Source organism: Grammomys surdaster, unplaced genomic scaffold, assembly GCF_004785775.1.
Source record: "Grammomys surdaster isolate TR1022 unplaced genomic scaffold, NIH_TR_1.0 213, whole genome shotgun sequence".
Classification (NCBI taxonomy): Eukaryota; Metazoa; Chordata; class Mammalia; order Rodentia; family Muridae; genus Grammomys; species Grammomys surdaster.
The window spans coordinates 9,959,366-9,977,199 of record NW_021604658.1 but is presented as its reverse complement, the minus strand read 5'-3'; the positions used below and the strand labels follow the sequence as shown (position 1 = coordinate 9,977,199).

The window sequence follows — 17,834 nt, the reverse complement described above, 5'->3', positions numbered from 1 at the left end:
CTATTACCTTATTTAATCTTCACCCAGCCCTTTGAACATTAGCTTCCTGATGAGGCCATCCTACCTCGGAGTTGTGCCCCAGACTTCCTCTGACATCAGAAAGCGAGGACAGTGCTCGAGCTACACTAGGAGCCTAGTGTGATGGCTAACCTTGTCAACTTAATGGGATTTAAGATCATTGTAGGAAACCAACGTTTGACTATGTCCACAAGGTGGGTTCTAGAATGGAATACGTATAAGTAGCATCACTCCGTGGACTGGGGTCCTAGAAGAAAGAGAGCTGAGCTCAAGAATTCACCTTGCTCAGCTCTTCTGACTGTGGATAGTACGACAAGCTCCTTCCAGCTCCTGCTGCCATGATTTCTCCCCCACCATGGAACCGTGAGACAAAACCAAATTTCCCATACTTAGGATGCTTTTGCCAGGCATTTTGTCACCACAGTGAGAAAAGGAACAACACACCAGGTCTGCTTCCCTTTATCTCTTTACAGGAATGCACTGTTACCCACGATAGTGGTGACCTTTACCAAATGGCTTCCAAAATTCTCCCATACTTTGGTAAGAGTACCTTTACTTTTAAATATATCATATATAATATAAAGATATAATATATTATAATATATAATACAATATAACATAACATAGTAATGTTACATAATATAATGTATATATATATATGATATATCTTGAGAGAATGATTTTTCCCATGTTTCCCTTTTCTCAGTTATTCCAGCCATCACCAACATTGTCCTCAGCTGGGTGGACTATCTCTATTCTTTCCATCTTGTGCCAACTGGCTTCTGTGCTTGTTCCTTCCACCCTGTACCTCCTCAGCTGGCTGGTGAGCTGGCCACAGAGGAGCCTTTTCTATAATAGGGCCATGAAGAGTTATATTTAGAAGTGGTTTTCCATTCCAAGTCATGAAGATTTGAGCCGCCCTTTCAGAAGTGAGGACTTGTCCCGCCTCTCTCCTGTATTTATTCTTACTCCAATGACTTCACTCAAGTTGAAATGCCATCTGGATGTTGACGTCGTCCACATTTGCAGCTCTGGTTCTCTCTCCTGGAATCCAGACTCATATACCCAACTGCCTACACCACACCTCCTCTTGAATGTCTAATAGAAATCCTAAGCACGACATGTTCAAGATCTGTGATCCCTTCTCCACCCACAAACACGTTTCATCCGAGTCTTCCCCTTCTCAGGGGATGGAAATATCTTCTTTCCAGTGACTTGAACTAAAAACTTCATGGGAATCCTTGGCTTTATTTTCTCTTGCACATTAAAAGAAGACTTAGCAAGAAATCTCCTGCTATCAATTTAAAATTTATACAATCATCTAACACTGCCTTCTCCCCATTGACCTGGTCACCATCAGTACCATTGCCCCATTATTTGATGGTTGCAACCACCTTCTGTTTTTACTCTTGCCACACTGTAATCTATTTAAAAGATTTTTAGATGTTTTTATTTTATTTTATTTTATTTTATTTTATATATATGGATGTTTTGCCTGCCTGCATGTATGGATATCCACATGGATACCTGGTGCCTACAAAAACAGTCAAAAGAAGGCTTTGAATTCCCTGGAACTGGGGTTATGGATGACGGTGAGCCACCATGTAGATGCTAGAAACTGAACCAGAGTCTTCTACAAGAGGACTAAGTGCTCTTAGCCACTGAGACATCTCTTCAGCCTTTGTCTAGTCTATTTTTAATCAAGAAATTATAGTATACCTTTTTTCTATATGTATGGTAAATGTATATGTATACGTATATGTGGTGTGGTGTGTGGTGTGTGGTGTATGGTGTGTATGAGCATGCATGAGGAAGCCATTGAGTGTCTCTGTCTTGTTTTATTGTTTTTTGCTTTATTCCCCAGATAGGGTCTACCACTGAACATGGAGCTAGGCTGGCAGCCAGTGATCTTCAGTGATCCTCCTGTCTCTGTCCCTCACAGTGATGGGGTTATCGGTGCAAGTGCAGACATGCCTGGATGTTTTTGTAGATGCTGGGGATTCAAGTGCGTTCATCCTTGAGCCATCTACCTATCCCAGAGGGCTCCTTTTAGCAACAGACGGCAGTCTGCCTGAAGGCTCAGAATGGCTTCCAGTCTGGGATGCCTTCTCTGGCCACTATATATTCCAATTTTGACAGTGTCCTCTGGAGGATACTGATTTCCATAGGAGATCTCCTTGTAAAATAACATGTGTATAGGAGTTAGAGATAGCTTGGAGTAGGATCAGGCCAACCTGGCAAAGTGTCACTGTGTTAGTTCTGTGGTTAGTTGATGCCCCTTCTAAGTGGAAGTAATTGTGAGAAGCAATTCGGTTGCTTATCAACCCAAGCTTTAATTAAGAGAAAAGCATGTGGAAAGATATTGCACTATATCAAAATGCCAGAATTATAATTGGTTTTAAGACTTCAGAGTTTATTGTTTCTTGCTCCTTAGGAGAGAAGCAAGAGAGAGAGGACGTGACGTAAGAACGGTGCCCAGTAATATCTAGGTGTGAAACCATGCTCTTCAGTATGGAAGGATGGGTTGAGGTTCAGGAAGTTCCTTCTCCCCAAATCCCCATCTCTGTGGGAAGGTTGTGATGTTGAGCGTCTTAGTCATGTGGCAGGTGCCGGGTAGTACAAAGTAAGTGGTAGTGAGAGTGAGCATTATTTCAAGACCAAGCCTTATGCAGCATCACATGAACTCATAGGCTGATGGCAAAGATACTTGCTGAGTATTCCTCCAGTGCTGGAAAGATGAGAGCCATGTGGATGCCTCTGCCCTAGCTGACCTGGGGACCTCTGACTGCAGGAGAGAAATCTTGACTAACCTGCCCATGGAGCAGTGAGAAGTGAACACTTAGTTCTGAGTGTTCATTCATTTATTGTATAGAAGTCACTGACTATACAGCTATCTTCCAACAATCTTGGTCTCATCAGTGAACTGGGAATAGCAAACGTGCCCATTCAGAGGGCTCATGTGAGGACCACAGAAGCTATATGTATAGCACCTGCCCTGTGGTGTGCAGAGTACCCGTTCTACATCACCTCTAAATTTCCGATGCTCAGTACACTGCAGAGTGGGTACATCAGCTATGTGAGCAAGTCAAATTGAAACTCTGCGCTGAAATGGGTAGTTTAGAGATCAGGGAGGGATGTATTTGTGTACTTCTGGATAGAGTGGTTGGAATAGTAGCATATGAGGGTGTGCTGGATTGGTTTATTTCAACTTGACACAAGCTTGAGTCATCCGAAAGGAGAGAACCTCGGTTGAGAAAATGCCTCCCTAAGATCGAGCTTTAGGGAATGTCCTTAATTCGAGATTGATATATGAAAGCGTGGACTATCGTGGTTGGTGCCATCCCTGGCCCTGTGTTTTACAGGAAAGCAGGCTGAGCAAACTGTGGGGAGCAAGCATGTAAGCAACATTCCTCCATGGCCTCTGTGTCTGCTCCTCCAGGCTCCTGCCCTGTTTTGAGTTCCTATCCTGACTTCCTGTGATGATGAACAGTAATATAGACATGTAAGCTAAATAACGCTCCTCTCCCATGCCCACCAAGTTTCTCTAGTCATGGTGTTTCATCATAGCAGTAGTAACCCAAACTAAGACGGGGGAGAGGGGTTACTTTTCCCTGTCTCATTTAAGAGTATGGAAGCAGGATAATAGAATAGGTGCATGAAACAGGTTGCAGCACTAACTTCATCCTGACCTGAGTTTGTTGGCTGATGCCAGGATAACCTGCTACCTCTTACAGAGGCTCAGGGCTGGGGAGATGCCTAGCTTGTGTGCTTGAGAATGATTCCTGTTTCAGACCACCTACCTGCCCCAGGGCCAACCTTCCCCTGCTGGAAGCTGTAGGAAATTTAACTGGAAGGGAGAGAGCTGTGCTTTCCTGCTGAGCAAATCATTCCCTTTCTGCCAGTGTCCTGGGCATGGTGGTGTCTGGGACAATTCTGTGTATCAAGCCATCATTATCCCTGTGGTGAAATTCCTTTCATGTGTGTAACAAAGGTCACTATGAGGGACACCTCTCTCAGAACATCTGCTATTAGAGGACCCATTATCATGTCTTGCCATAAAGACCAGGGTATCCTGATTAATTCCCCCTATCTTTCCTTTCCTTTCCTTTCCTTTCCTTTCCTTTCCTTTCCTTTCCTTTCCTTTCCTTTCCTTTCCTTTCCTTTCCTTTCCTTTCCTTTCCTTCCCTTCCCTTCCCTTCCCTTCCCTTCCCTTCCCTTCCCTTCCCTTCCCTTCCCTTCCCTTCCCTCCCTCCTCCCCTCCCCTCCCTTTCCTTTCTTCTTTCCCCTCCCTCCCTCTCTCTCTCCCTTTCTTTCTTTCTTTCTTTCTTTCTTTCTTTCTTTCTTTCTTTCTTTCTTTCTTTCTTTCTTTCTTTCTTTCCCAGGCAGGTATGGATTGTGAGGAGTGGTGTGGACTATTTCTACTTCCATGGTGGAAACATTATAAGCTCCCTATCAAGGCATAGAGACTTGGCTCTAGAACACTTTTCCTGCTCCCTCTCCATTATTGTGACTGAAGGAGAATGTTCGGTTCTCAAGTGACTCTTAGATGCAGTATTGATGGGAATAGATCCCCTCTTTGAATGCTCAGCAAAGTTTGTAATGCTGGTACTTTTCCTGGAGTGTCTTGGCTTCCTCCTTTTGGCTTACCTGCCTTCCTGCCTTCCTCCCCCTTCTTTCCTCCCTCTCTTTTTCCTTTCTCTTTCCTTCCTCTGCTTTCCCTTCTCTGTCTATAACCACTTCACTTAATATTAATCAGGTGGATGTAGGGAGAGGGAGGGAAGCAAAGTACCCTTAATGATCCTCTATGCAAGTGGAAATCAGACAGATTGTGTGTTGGGGTTTAATGTGCAATTTCATGGCTTTTCATGGTCTCTAAACTGCAAATTCAAGATGATTTGAAAACATTTTATTTAATTTTCATGCTCTTTTTTTAATCAAAAAGTTAAAAGAATGATAATCTTTTACGGCCAGTTATAAATGTGCTATTTACACACAAGACAGAAATCTCTCCCTTAGCTGAGCAATCTGAGTGTGTGCTTTGAGAGAACTCCACGAGAATGCTGATGAGGAAGGGCAAGGCGTGTGCGCAGAGGATGTAAGTCAGTCTTGTAGGTGATGTGTGTTGAAGTGGAGTGATCTCGGGTTCACCAGTGGGTCACCCCATCAGTTCCCCAACCTCTTTGTATATAGGAGTAACCTGACTGTGGGCCCCTTGTGGGGAGTGCAGGTGTCTCAATCATCTTTATGGTTCAACTTACAGAATGTGTGAGTCTAAAGAAGCAGCCAGTGACAGAGGGCAGTGCTCTCTGTAGTGTCCTTTTACATCACACTGGAGTCAGAAGCAGAAGGCATAGCTGAGCTACAGGCTCAGCCACAGGAAGGACTCAGCAGGGAGATGTGGGAAATAAAAATGTCCGCATGTTCTATCTTCCTTTGGTGAAAATGAACCTGTTGTTTGATTCACAAATCTAGACTTTCAAGATTTCAAAAACCTGGGATTGAACTTTTTCACTGTGAATGAAGAAACAGCAGCATTGAAGTGAGGAGCTTCTTGACAGAGGTCCAAACCAAGACTTGCATTCTAGTTTCCTGTCCACTCCTAACTGGACACTTCTATTTTCCCATCTTGACTTTTCATATCTTGACATGTGCCAATTCACATGGTTTCCCCAAATCTTACTGCTCCTAGGTTTACTGTGCATGGCAGTGGAACCCTCTCTGCTCTCCTGCTTCACCTAGGCACAATTTCTTCTTTTCTCATTAAGGAGTTTAAGATGAAGCAACCTGAAAGCCTGGGGGTTGGCAGAACCCTACAGATCCCCATGGTGTGGAGAATGAAGGAAGATACCACCCAGCTTCCTCCTGGAAGGAGATCAGACTTGGTTCAGGTGTGGTTCTGAAAAGGTCACATTGGGTTCAAAGTACCTGGTGGATTTTTTTTTTCATTATATAGTTGGCAAAGCCCCAACAATGGACAGCTGACACAGTAGAGTGAGTCAGCCGGGTAGAATCCCCCAGCTCATTACCAACCCACAGGCTAACAATGACCACATCATCATAATCGTTATTGCCTTAGACAGGCGTGGATGACAAAGACACTCTGGGGACTTGTGCTTAAAATGGGCTGCTTCTTAGCCATCCCTGACTCTCCAGAGTGACTTTCTACAGAATTAAAGGATCATGAAGCAGAAAGGGGCTCTCAGAGCTCATCCGTTCTGGCTTCTTGCCTTCTGACAGGACTAACCTTTGTAGAATAGATGCTGTAAAGGAAATTGAACCAAACTTACTTTTATATGTTATTCTTGTGATAGTATCTCTGTTGAGCATTCGATTAAGAAATGGGTTTGATGAATCAGAAACCTGTAAGAGAAGAGAAGGTGTTAATAACTGGGTGTCATTCTTCTAGGGCAAACATTATGTGTTCCTTCATTCCTTCATATTGATGGATTGCCATGGGTCCAAATCTATGATGGCTGGACATTCAGAGACACATACTCTACTCTGTATAGACACTTCATCTTGAGAAGGAAGAGAAGTAGGCAAACATATTTTCCTCGTGTGGATTAAGGAATGTCCTGATAGAGTCATTACAGAGAGACCATCCTCTGTCTGGGGGTGGGGGAGCTAAGGTCAGGGTTGGTTTGGAAGGATGGGTAGCAGCTGCAGTATTTTAATGCTAGAATATGAGAAAGGAGGAAAGGCAAGGAGACAAGAAAAACCATCCGTGCTGAGGACCTGTTCAGGAGAGGCAGATGCGCATACAAATATCTAGTGGAGCTGAAGGCTTTGGGAAAGGCGGAATGTTCGGCTTTGAATGTCAAGCTAGGGAATATTTAATCTTTATTCCTCAGGAATGGGGAACCATCAAAGGGCTCTGAGCAGGGAATATGGAATGAAGTACCGGGAGAGGGTATATGTCTAAGTAGAAAGACTATGTAGAGTAGGGGTACCAGAAGAGGGAGGAAAAAGAGAATCTTGTAATTCTACTGTTCATTAGCATATGAATATATCATAAACCACAACATTCAATCTTCCTTCCACCCACCTCCCCATCTATCCTAGAAGTATTTATCAAGTACCTACAGTGGGCTAAATATTGTACTAGAGATGGATTCCATTTCTGTACTTATGCTCTTCCATGTCCAGATTCTTCTTCTGGGAGAAGCAGCTGAGTGACAGAGAATCACCCTTAATAAGATCATGAGGCAGCCCCGTGTAACTGTGCATTTTCCTTAACAAAGCCCCTTTTACTCAGTCTTTTCTCAGGACCACTGTTCATCTTAGTCATTTCTCTCCTCCCTTGCTCAGTGAGGCTCTGCAATTTTCATCTCAGCTGCTAATCGGATGCTGTGACACATCAACATTTTAAATCTGATTTATTCCGAGGGTTGGGGAAAAAATCACAGCAGATGAACATTGCTATTAGATAAGCAACAGGTAACTTTAGTTTGGAGAACGCACAGCCTGTTTATTTTGCTTCCAGCTGTCTTTCTTTTTACAGGGTTTCCTGGCTGTGTTGTAGTGAGACATACAACTGACAGGTGCTGGGGAATGAGGGTGCTCAATGGAGGTAAAAACCCACCTCCGATGGGGGAAAAGTCCCAAGTGGAGCACTGCTGCTCTCTGGAAACATGCGTGCCAAATTCAGCTTCTGTTGTGACATACTCTTGAGCATTCAATGGATAGCTTGCAGAGCCTTCTGTTTGTTCTGTATACTCTGTGACAGTGGGAGGGCCATGAAAGTGTCTGGCAGAATAGGAATCTGCAACAGCTCTTAATGCTGGAGGCACTGGGCTCCTGGTACCTGACAAGCTAGACAATGCTGAGATTGAGACCAGCCCCCATTTGGATCTGATTAAAGATTATTGAAATATTTCCAAAGTGCGCACAGATGATTTGTGGGCACAAATGTGCTGGCCACGTGGCTGAGAGGGTAGAATATATACTTGACATAAGTGAGAGTAAGTGGGAAGTTAATGGTGTGTGAGATCAAACAGCTATTACAGCCAATCTCAGCTCCCAGTGGTCATGAGAGGAAGGGTGTGTGTATGTGTGTGTGTGTGTGTGTGTGTGTGTGTGTGTGTGTGTGTGTATGCGCGCACACTCTTCAAAGAATGTGTAGTGCTCAGAGGCCAACTTATGGGAGTCAGTTATCTCTTTCCAATCAAGTCCCTGGAATTGAACTCAGATCATCAGGCTTGTTAACAAGTATCCTTAACTACTGATCCATCTCCTTTTACCCCCAAATCCTTATCCATCTTCGGTTCACCATTTGGTCAGGGTGACATTTGCTCAGGTGAACCACTCACATGTGAGGACTTCAGCTACAGGGAGCTGGGAGTGGGAGGCAGGGACACCAGAAGAGGGGCTGATGAGTATCAGAGGCTGCACACCCTTAGAGACTAAGGATTCAGTTCATCTCATTTCTGGGTACCCATGTCTAGCAGATGGTGGGCCTCTGTCCCCTGCTCACTTGGAGTTTGGAGATGAATTAATGACAAGTCAGAACTTACTCTGGAGCTGAAGCTGGGAATTGACTTTGTGGGAGGACGTGAGGCTTATTTTGAGACTGAGCCAGAAAGCTTCATATTTGTTCAAGGGAAGAATGGGAAACTCTCCAGGGTCTAAACTGGCCTGAGAAGATTCAGGAGCTGACCCCTGTAATTTATTGGTCTAAGGCTTTAGTATAGGTCCTTTTAACAAGTTATGGGAGAGCAACCAGACCTGCAAGCCTGTTGGTTGGGATCTCAGTGTAATGCAAATTTATGAGTGAGCCCATGGAACACTGGCAGTTTGCAGTGGAGGAGGTTGGTTGCCGGTCACTCCATCAGTCACTGTCAGCTGTTACATGCTTGAACTTCCAGGACGGCATTTACTTAGAAACTTTGAGTAAAGGGAGGCAAAGTCAGGGACTGATGCTGAGATGCTGTTCAAGGGACAAGAAGCATTGGGAAAGGCAGGTTAGCGTCTGGATATCACTCATGGAAGGTTTGACATGGGGAAACCACAGGACGAGGTGACTCCTGGTCACATGACATATGCGACATACCCCTAGGCTTCACAATGCATGCGGACCAGACTGATTGTGTGGATTGGTTGTATGTATCATAACTGGGACTGGAGTAAGAATTTGCTCCAGGCTTGTGGGTAGCAGTGGGACATGGCTGGGGGGAGTATGGTCATTTAAGTGTCATCTTCTCTCATCTCATCCTCAGTTCCTTTCCCAGCTCTGTTGAGTAGGCACACAATGGGAATACACTAATGAGCACTAAAGTCAGGCAAGACTTGGGGTGTCTTTCCTGCCTGGGCTATTACAAGCTCCATGAGTTTGGCCTGGCTCAGATGAGAGTTAGGAAGTTAGCAGGAGGCATGGTGGCTGGGAAGATGGCCAGTACCTGTTGCATGGAGTCTGCTTTGGTGTGTGTGTGGGGGGTGGAGTGAGAGATGGGGTTTGTGGGCGCTATTGCCCAAGGGGTCCCCAGAGACTCTGTTATTCCAAGGGCTCTGTTAAACCTCCTTGGTGGTGAATGCTAAGTTTCTACTAAAATTCTTCATCACATTCCAAATTCTGGTCGGTCTAATTTTCTTTAATGATTTGCACACAAACCTCTCCAGCAGCCAGCATAGTATGGCCTGTTAGCCTTTGTAACTAACATAGTCTAAATTTTTTTTTAAACAATTGGAAAGGAAATCTTACTTTTTCAATAAAAATGAGCATATCTGCATCATTTTACATCTGCCAAAATATTAAAGAACCAAATCACAATTTGTTCACTTGGACGTTTCATATTGTTCTTGCCTATTAGATATCTGGGGAGTGTGGCTGAAGATCATACAGTCAGCATGGGGACTTTCATCTTGATTCTCCCCACCAGGATTATAAATCAGCCTTTGAGTGGGAAAGGAAGATGAGCTTTATAGCTGTTGTGGGGAAGCCCAGAAGTTTATAGTGCAGGGCCTACCGGGGAGGATCAGCCCACACTTCTTACTCTCCAGGTGTCAGCAAGTGATGGACAGTCCTTCAGTCCTAGAGGAATCAGCTCTCTAGCTCTTCTCCAGCTACTCTACCCTTGTTCCACTGTGGTAGGTGGCGCCTAAAGCCTGCTCTTGAAGATAGCAATTGCTTTCTTTCTAGGATGGCGGCTGCCCAAACCTTCAGGCCCCAAAACTTTGAAATGGAAGCTGTCACTTTTGCACTGCACTTTCAGAACCCTGAATCTTTTATGAATCTCACGATTGTAAAAAGTCCTAAGACCCCAAAGTTATCTCAGGCATGGACATGGACTGACATTACTTCTTTAACTTTTAAAAATTCCAACAGAGACTGTAGAATGATGCTCTGGTTGGTATTGGGGGGTGGCAAGCGGAGTAAAGGAATGCAAGACTTACTTTTATAAATATAGAAACTACCACCAATCCGTTCGGGCTCTTCGCAGCTTCTGTGACATTTGTGTATAGCTCGTGGTTATAGTGGATGAGTTGTACCTGGCAGGAAGGGAAATCAAGAGTAAGAATGACAATTCAACCTTAAAAGGTACGAGGCACAGCTTGTCCTCCAACATGAGGGTGAATTGCAAACATACTGACAGACTAGTAGAAGGCTATGTCTTTTCTTAGTCTTCTTTCATATGTTACATCCCAACTGCAGTATCCCCTCCCCCACCAAGTCTCTCTCCCCTCCTTTCTGTCTCCCCTACATCCACCCATCCTCTGCCTTTCTTCAGATAAATGCAGGCTTCCCAGAGACATCAACCAAATATGATGTAACACAGTACAATAAGACCAGACCAGGCACATACCATCACATCAAGGCTGCGTGAGGCAACCCAGTAGGAGGAAAAGGGTCCTACAAGCAGGTAAAATAGTTAGGGACAGCCTCTGTTCCCACTGTTAAGATTAAGAACCCCAAGCTATTCAGGCATAACATATATGCAGAGGTCCTCAGTCAGAGCCATACAGGCTTTCTGATCTCTGTGAGTCTCTGAGTCCAAGTCAGTTGATTTTGTAGGCTGTGTTCTCCTGATGTCCCTGACCTGTCTGGTTCCTCCAATCAGAAGGATATGCTTTTAGCTGGTGAAATTTTAGAGGGAGGTGTAAATAGAATCTATGTGTGTAAAAAATGTATATATATGCACAGATATAGACATACCTATACGTATTTGCAAACGTGTTGAGGTAACAAGGATGCTTTTAATAACGATTAGTACTCATTGGGATTTTCCCCCCTCCCAGGACATTTCCCCTAAAATGTTCTTAAAGTGAATTTTCCTTATTAGAAAATGGAACAGTCTTTCAGGTGTGGGCATCTCCCAGCAGTGCCAACAGCTACCTCTGATAGTTAGTAAAGCTTCCTGGTAGCCTTGGGTGAGCAAGGCGCTGTTAGACTCCGAGCCAGCCTCCTGGCTCTGGGAGGAGATTGCAGTGTGTAGGATGCTTGGCTCTGCAGACGGGAGAGTGGATGGTTCTGTTTCATGATGTGCCAGCCCGCTCATCTGGTTCATCTGGGTTTTTGCAAAATTTTGTTTCCCCATTCTCTGACCAAAACCTGTGACTGCCTGTTAAAATTGGTGCAGTAAGCACTGGCGGGGAGGTGGGGGTGAGGGGGTGGGGGTGCACAGGAGGAGTCCTGGATTTGGGTTACGATGAAATGGATTTCCCTTCATTACTTCACTCTTTAAAATTCCCATTGTGGAACATGGCATGCGCATATATGCCTAAATGAACACATTACAGACTTTTATTCACATGATCAAATTTTTACCATTTCACTGAGCACCTATTCTCTTACCATAAAACCTTAGTGTGATTATCACTTTTAAGATATACCTTATAGGTATTTAAAAAATATTTTTATAATAACATGAAAGTACACTTTTGGTTTCAAATTTAAAAATGTAGATGTGACTAACATTTCCCTCATCTCAATCTAATCCTAGCTCACATAATAGGAAAATTAGCAATTCAGTGTAAATCCTCCCAGACGGTTTTCTTTGCTTATAAAGCACATAGCTGCACACATGCAAGGAACCTTAAAAGAAACAATAGAGTAATGGGGACACAGCTTAGTTGGTAGGGCCCTTGCTTGATCTGGGTTCAAGATCCAGTGCCATATGAACTGAGCTTGGTGATTAAACCCCTGAAATTTCAGCACTTGGGAGGTGGAGGCAAGAGGATTGGGGGTTCAAAGTCATCCTCAGCTACTTAGTGAGATTGAGGCCAACTTGTGATACCCAAGTCAAGTCTCAGAAACAGCAACAGCAATACCAACAGAAACACTAAAATGGAATTAATTTATAATGCGATCCTAAAGTTTATTTCATACTGCCTTTTGTTCAAGTCCACACATAACAAATCTACCCAAGCTTTCTTAGTAGCGACAGTCTCCTCTCTGCATGAAAACTCCATTACTCACTGAGCCAGCTTTCATGCCTTTCCATAGTTTTGCCTTTTACAACACTGTCACAGAAAAAGCATCATGCATCTCTCTGTAATGGTGTTAGTGCTTTGCACTGGCTGGTTTGAGAATCTAACAAGGTAGTGCCTGGAAAGTGATTTGTGACTCTGAATGAATGACTCTGAATGACAGCATTCGTTATTGTCAGTATCCCGTGTTGCATTAAAGGGGGGAGGAGTAAAGGTTTCAAAGCTAAGAAAGATAATGAGCTAAATAGAAACTTTCCTTTACATTTTGAAAACAATGAGCAACATTTTTTTTTTTTGTACTGGTATGCCACTGTTGTTGGGCATCCAGGTCACCTGGCACTTTGAAACTCTCCTGTATGTGCTTGTCCCACTTCAGTTCTGACAATTTGGGGATGGAACCTTGTGCTGTAGTTCTTATAAGCTCTCCAGCTAGAGGTCCAGTGGGGTTGCAAACCACTGGAACATCAATGGGCATCAATAATGCAGCCATGCCCACTCAGAGGGTACCATGAATCTGAACATCCTAAGTCCACAGAACATGTCACAGAGGGGGCACACACTCTGGCTGCTCCTGACATTTCCCATTTACTTTCTTATACATTTTGCCAGTGGGGACAGGTGGTTCCATTGCAGCTACTCTGCCATCCAAAAGGCAACCACTGCCCAGGGCTGGAGGATCATTTGCCTGGGCAGTACTGTCAAGCTTACGCTCAAAATTTTAACTTACGAAGAAAAAGGCAGCAGTGGGAAGAATGGGGTGTGTATAGGACTGGGGGGGGACATCTATTAATTATAGCTAGTGAAAGGCTTTCTGCAGACATAATATTTGAGCTGCGATTTGATGACGAAGGGGAACGAGGCCTGGGGAGATCAGAAGGAGGTACGTCAATCACAGAGATCATAGAATACAAAGGGCCTGAGACAGTGGCAAGCAGTGCAGATGGTTAGGGGTGAATAAAAGTGGCTCAGGGTGGGGCAACTCATGCAGGACTTTGCAGACCACAGTGAGGGTCCTTGCAGCAGGAACTCACTGGTGTTAAGGAAGTAAACTGACTCAAATGTATTTTGAAAACATCTCTTTGGCCACCAAGAGGAGCATGGTAGAGATAGAGGAGACCTTGCCTACTTTTCTTTACATCATGGTCATCTATTACCCTGCCTTCTCTAGACCAATGACATTGACTGTCAAGCTCTTCTTTGTTCCCATGGTGCTCTTACTCAAGATTTATTGTGATATTAAATTATCTGGCAATGATTAATATTATGTACTAGGATAATGGGTACTCAAATAGCTGGTACTACTTCTGGGTATGTCTGTGAAGAAGTTTCTGGGCAAAGCAGATCAGCATTTACATTAGTACACCAAGTAGGACATATCTACCCTTTCAAACATGGGTTTGTATCTGCCCACAGAGAATGAAGAGATAGAGGTAGGGCAGATTTGCTCTTCTTGGGTTGAAACACCCATCTTTATCTGCCCTTGGAAACCACAGCTTCTGGTTCCTGGGCCTTCAGAATTTAGCATCTAGGATTCATACTACAGACACCACTTAAATGTTCATGGGGCTTCAGACTTTGTCTCTGGCCTGAGATCATGCCAATCCCTTGTTCTACAGCTTGAAGACTTCTCAACCACTGTAGTCAGTTGGGCCAGTTTTTGTAATAAATCTCCTTTTATAAATAAATCAATGTATTCTGTTGGTTCTAGCTCTAGGAGACTCATGACTAAAGAAAATTCAAAGTATCTTACTGTCCAAACAGCATGGGCCCTGGGTGATCAGTATAGATGCAAACCATAGATACCTGGTACAGACATGTGGGATCTGAACATCACTGTCAGAGTTCTTCTTCTTCATCATCATCATCATTTATTGATGATAATCATTAACATTTTTTGAGCACTAATCATCTACAATAAATGTGTTGGCAATGGATGAAAGGTAAGGCGTTTGGAAAATGTGTCTGGGATCCTTCTCCAGAGAATCTCCTCAAGCTGAGATTTATAAATATGACATTTATAAATAGGAAATAGGCATAGAGATGCTGCAATGCCATCTCATTTACTTCTCAAAAACTCCATGGATTAATGTCATCATCTGCTTTTGATTCATGGAAACACCAGAATTCTAGTCTACCGCTTGGTCAAGGAAGTGTTAATTGGTAACTGTGTTCAGTTCTTATAGTTCAGACCCCAGTACCATGTTACTTCAAAACTCTTGGCTTTGTATCTATTTCCACCTTCAGGTAAGCATCTCATGTGATGGATACTATTTATCCTCTTGCTCCTCATGTTTGTCCTGGAATCTGGACCAGTGTGGAGGGTTAGCCAATGCTTGCTGAATGAATTATTGTATTTCACAGACTGAGTCCTGGAAAGAGCCTTAAAAAAACCAAGATTAACTCATTTCTTTTAAACACAAGAGAACTTAGGATCAAAGGGAGGGTCAACGTCTTGCTTATTATAATATGGTAGTTTATACTCTATTCATCTGAAGCATGGTAAAGGAGACATTGGATGGAGTAACAGAAGATCATGGCAAGTCTCACAAGTACAAGTAATGATGGGGGTCACATGCCCATGGTTTTCAGGCATTTTTTTGTCTTGGACTGAGACTCTTGCAATCAGATGCAGAACCACATTCACATTCCAGAATTTTCTAAGGATCAGAGTCAAAACTTTATCAAAGCTTCATGCTGAAATACAGTTTTTGAGCTAATTCCCATGTGTTTGTCTTTGCTGAACAAACACTTGCTGTGAGCAGGCTTCTGGGCCCACAGCACGTTGTCCCTGTCATTGATCCAGCTGGAAGCAGCCTTTGGTAGGAAGCATACTTTTCCTTTTCTAGGAGTGTGATTCACCAATATGTGGCAGGTACTGTTCACTCACCCCTCATGTCTTGGCAGAGTGACCACACATCTCTCAGGCCTTGTGCACATGCTATAGGTTATCTACACTCTGTCTCTTATTAAACCCGAGTCACCTTGTGATGCCATTTGGCATGACAGGGTGCTACATTAACCTCTGTGTGGCTTTCACTGCCTGTAAGATAAAGACCTGATTCTGAGCCCAGCCCTTGTGTGGGGCCTGACTTTTCTAAATGTCTCAGTGGTTACAATGCATTACCAGCTTTCTTTCAATTTCCCTCAAATGTTGTACTTCTTCCTTCTCTACAACACATTCTGTGCACATTCTGGTCATTTTTGCATAATATACCTTTCTCTTCCTTCTTTATCTGACTTTTACTTGTGAACTCCTTTAGAACTCAGCTCAAGGGTCATCTGTTGAGAGGGATCCCTGAGAAGTTATTATCACGGTCCTGTTGACTTGGAACACACATCAGTTGTTTTCCTATTTATTGAGAGAATGATCAGCTTTTCACCTCTCTCACTAGACCCTAAGTCTCATCTGGGTAGGACATGTCCACCATCCCCAGAACTCAGCACTCGATCTTTCCAGAGTAGCAGTGGATAGAGGAAGCAAGACAGGCTGTGATCAGACCATAGAATGTGATGTCATAAGAAGCAAGGAGAGAGGGCTGCTTGGCTGAACTGATAGATAGGAAGCAGTCTGAATTCCAGAGGTGTATCCCAAAAGGGAGTCAAGACCTTTAGCATCACATAGGACTGTGCAGATGTCAAAGCCCAGCTTTATCCCTGAACACCTAGACAACCCAGGGTCTCATCTTTACATAAGGATTGTAGTGCCACCTATGTCCTAGAACTATGGGTATGCTTTCATGAGCTGGCATATAAAGCAGTTAGTCCAGGGTCTAGTATGCTTGCTATTGCTCTGTGCTTGCTTGTGCAGTAGATAATAGAGCCTTGGCTTCTGCAGAAATCACAGATGTATACAGTTTCTTCTTCTGCATCCTGTCTTTGATGAATGAAATGATATCTTCCCAAGGGACCCCGAGGAAGGTGCTACCTACTGGGGAGAACTCTGTGTATTCCCTGCACTGGGTGAAGTGAGAGCTTTAAGGAGGAGCAAGTTCCCAAGTGGCTCAGACTGTAATTTAACAGGCAACAGGCATTTAATGCAGTGAGTTAGATAGCGAGTCTTCCCATCCGTGGGGCCTGTGGAGCTTCTGTCACAGTGACTTAACTCTGCTTTCCTAGTATTAAAGCAGTCAAAAGGGGAAAAACCAGAAATGGATGGGTGTGACTAGAGTCCAAGAAAGCTTTATTTGTAACAGCACACTGTGGGCTGGATTTGGTTTGTGGCTATAGCTTACCCACCATGGCTTAAGTTGAGAGCTGGGCAAAGAACTTCCATGGCATTCATTTTCCAGTAAGTGGATACAACTGGGAAGAGGATTCAGGCTGGGAGAGGGTGAGCATGAGTCTGTCTCTCCTCCACATAGAGCTGCCATTCTTATACTTCTACAGTCCTTTAACCTTTCCAAAGCACCATCAACTCAAACTGAGTTTATTTCTGCTGGCACTCAGGTCCCAGGTGCCCACCCTGTGCTGGACCCCAGGAACACAGAGATGAAATCCACAGTTCTTATATCCTCAAGGCAATCACACAATGTATCTGTTTGTTCCTGAAATAGACAGTGGATAAAAAAGGAGGCTTGGAGAGGTCACACAGCCAGTCACAGCATTTTGGGTCCACTTCACTTTCCCGTAAAACAGTGCAGAGAAAAGGAAGGTGTTTGATACTTGAAGGGTAGATTATACTTCAGCAGCGTTTGCTGGAACTACAGTTATAAGCGAGAACTTATTTATAGAAGTCATTAGCAAGTTTGTCTTTATGTGTAAGAGCACACAGTCTGTAGAGAGGAGCGCGGCTTGATATTTACCCACCGCCACATTCTCACCCTAAGTTTTGGCAATTATCACTGGTCTGTCTGGTGATGATGGTTTCCTGCATCCTAAGACATGCGATGCAATTAAAGCTGCAGATGAAACAAAGCATTCATCATTTCATTGACTGGAGGCCCTAGATGTATCACAGCAATGTAGAACACTCGAGTGAGGGGATATTTCCCCGTTAGAAGAAAAACACTACTTGGATTTTAAAGGGATGATGCTTTGCAGTGAGTTGTTCTGTAGTTTGAACAGATGCAGGGTGTGATCCTTGGGTGCCGGGCAGTGTGGGAAAAATTGAGGCTTGGCTTATCCAGATAGTTCATCTGTCTGGTTAACGCAAGGTAAGATACTTGGCTCCTCTGTGCCATCCATAACTTTCTTAGAGTATCTCGAATGCATCTGAGGGTTGTTGCAAGAATGAAATGAGACAATTTACAGTACCCTCTTTTGGAGTCTGGGCAGCATCTATGCAAACAGTCACAAGATGAGGTGATACAATGGAAGAACTGGAATGTTCCCCTGGTGCCCACCTGTATGACATAGTCTAAAATAGCTGCTTTTTGAGGCCAAACTGTCCTTCT

The 17,834-nt window shown here is 43.8% G+C and overlaps 1 protein-coding gene across 3 annotated transcripts in view; it reads right to left on the bottom strand.

Moving 5' to 3' along the window:
• Ca10 (carbonic anhydrase 10) overlaps positions 1 to 17,834 on the bottom strand; it is a 497,493-nt gene that overhangs the window by 12,622 nt on the left and 467,037 nt on the right. For all 3 annotated transcript variants that reach the window (XM_028772369.1, XM_028772370.1, XM_028772368.1), the window contains 2 exons: positions 10,408 to 10,503; positions 6,306 to 6,378 (listed from right to left, as the gene is read on the bottom strand). In XM_028772369.1, coding sequence (XP_028628202.1) covers positions 6,306 to 6,378; positions 10,408 to 10,503 — 169 coding nt within the window. The remainder of the gene's footprint in view (positions 1 to 6,305; positions 6,379 to 10,407; positions 10,504 to 17,834) is intronic.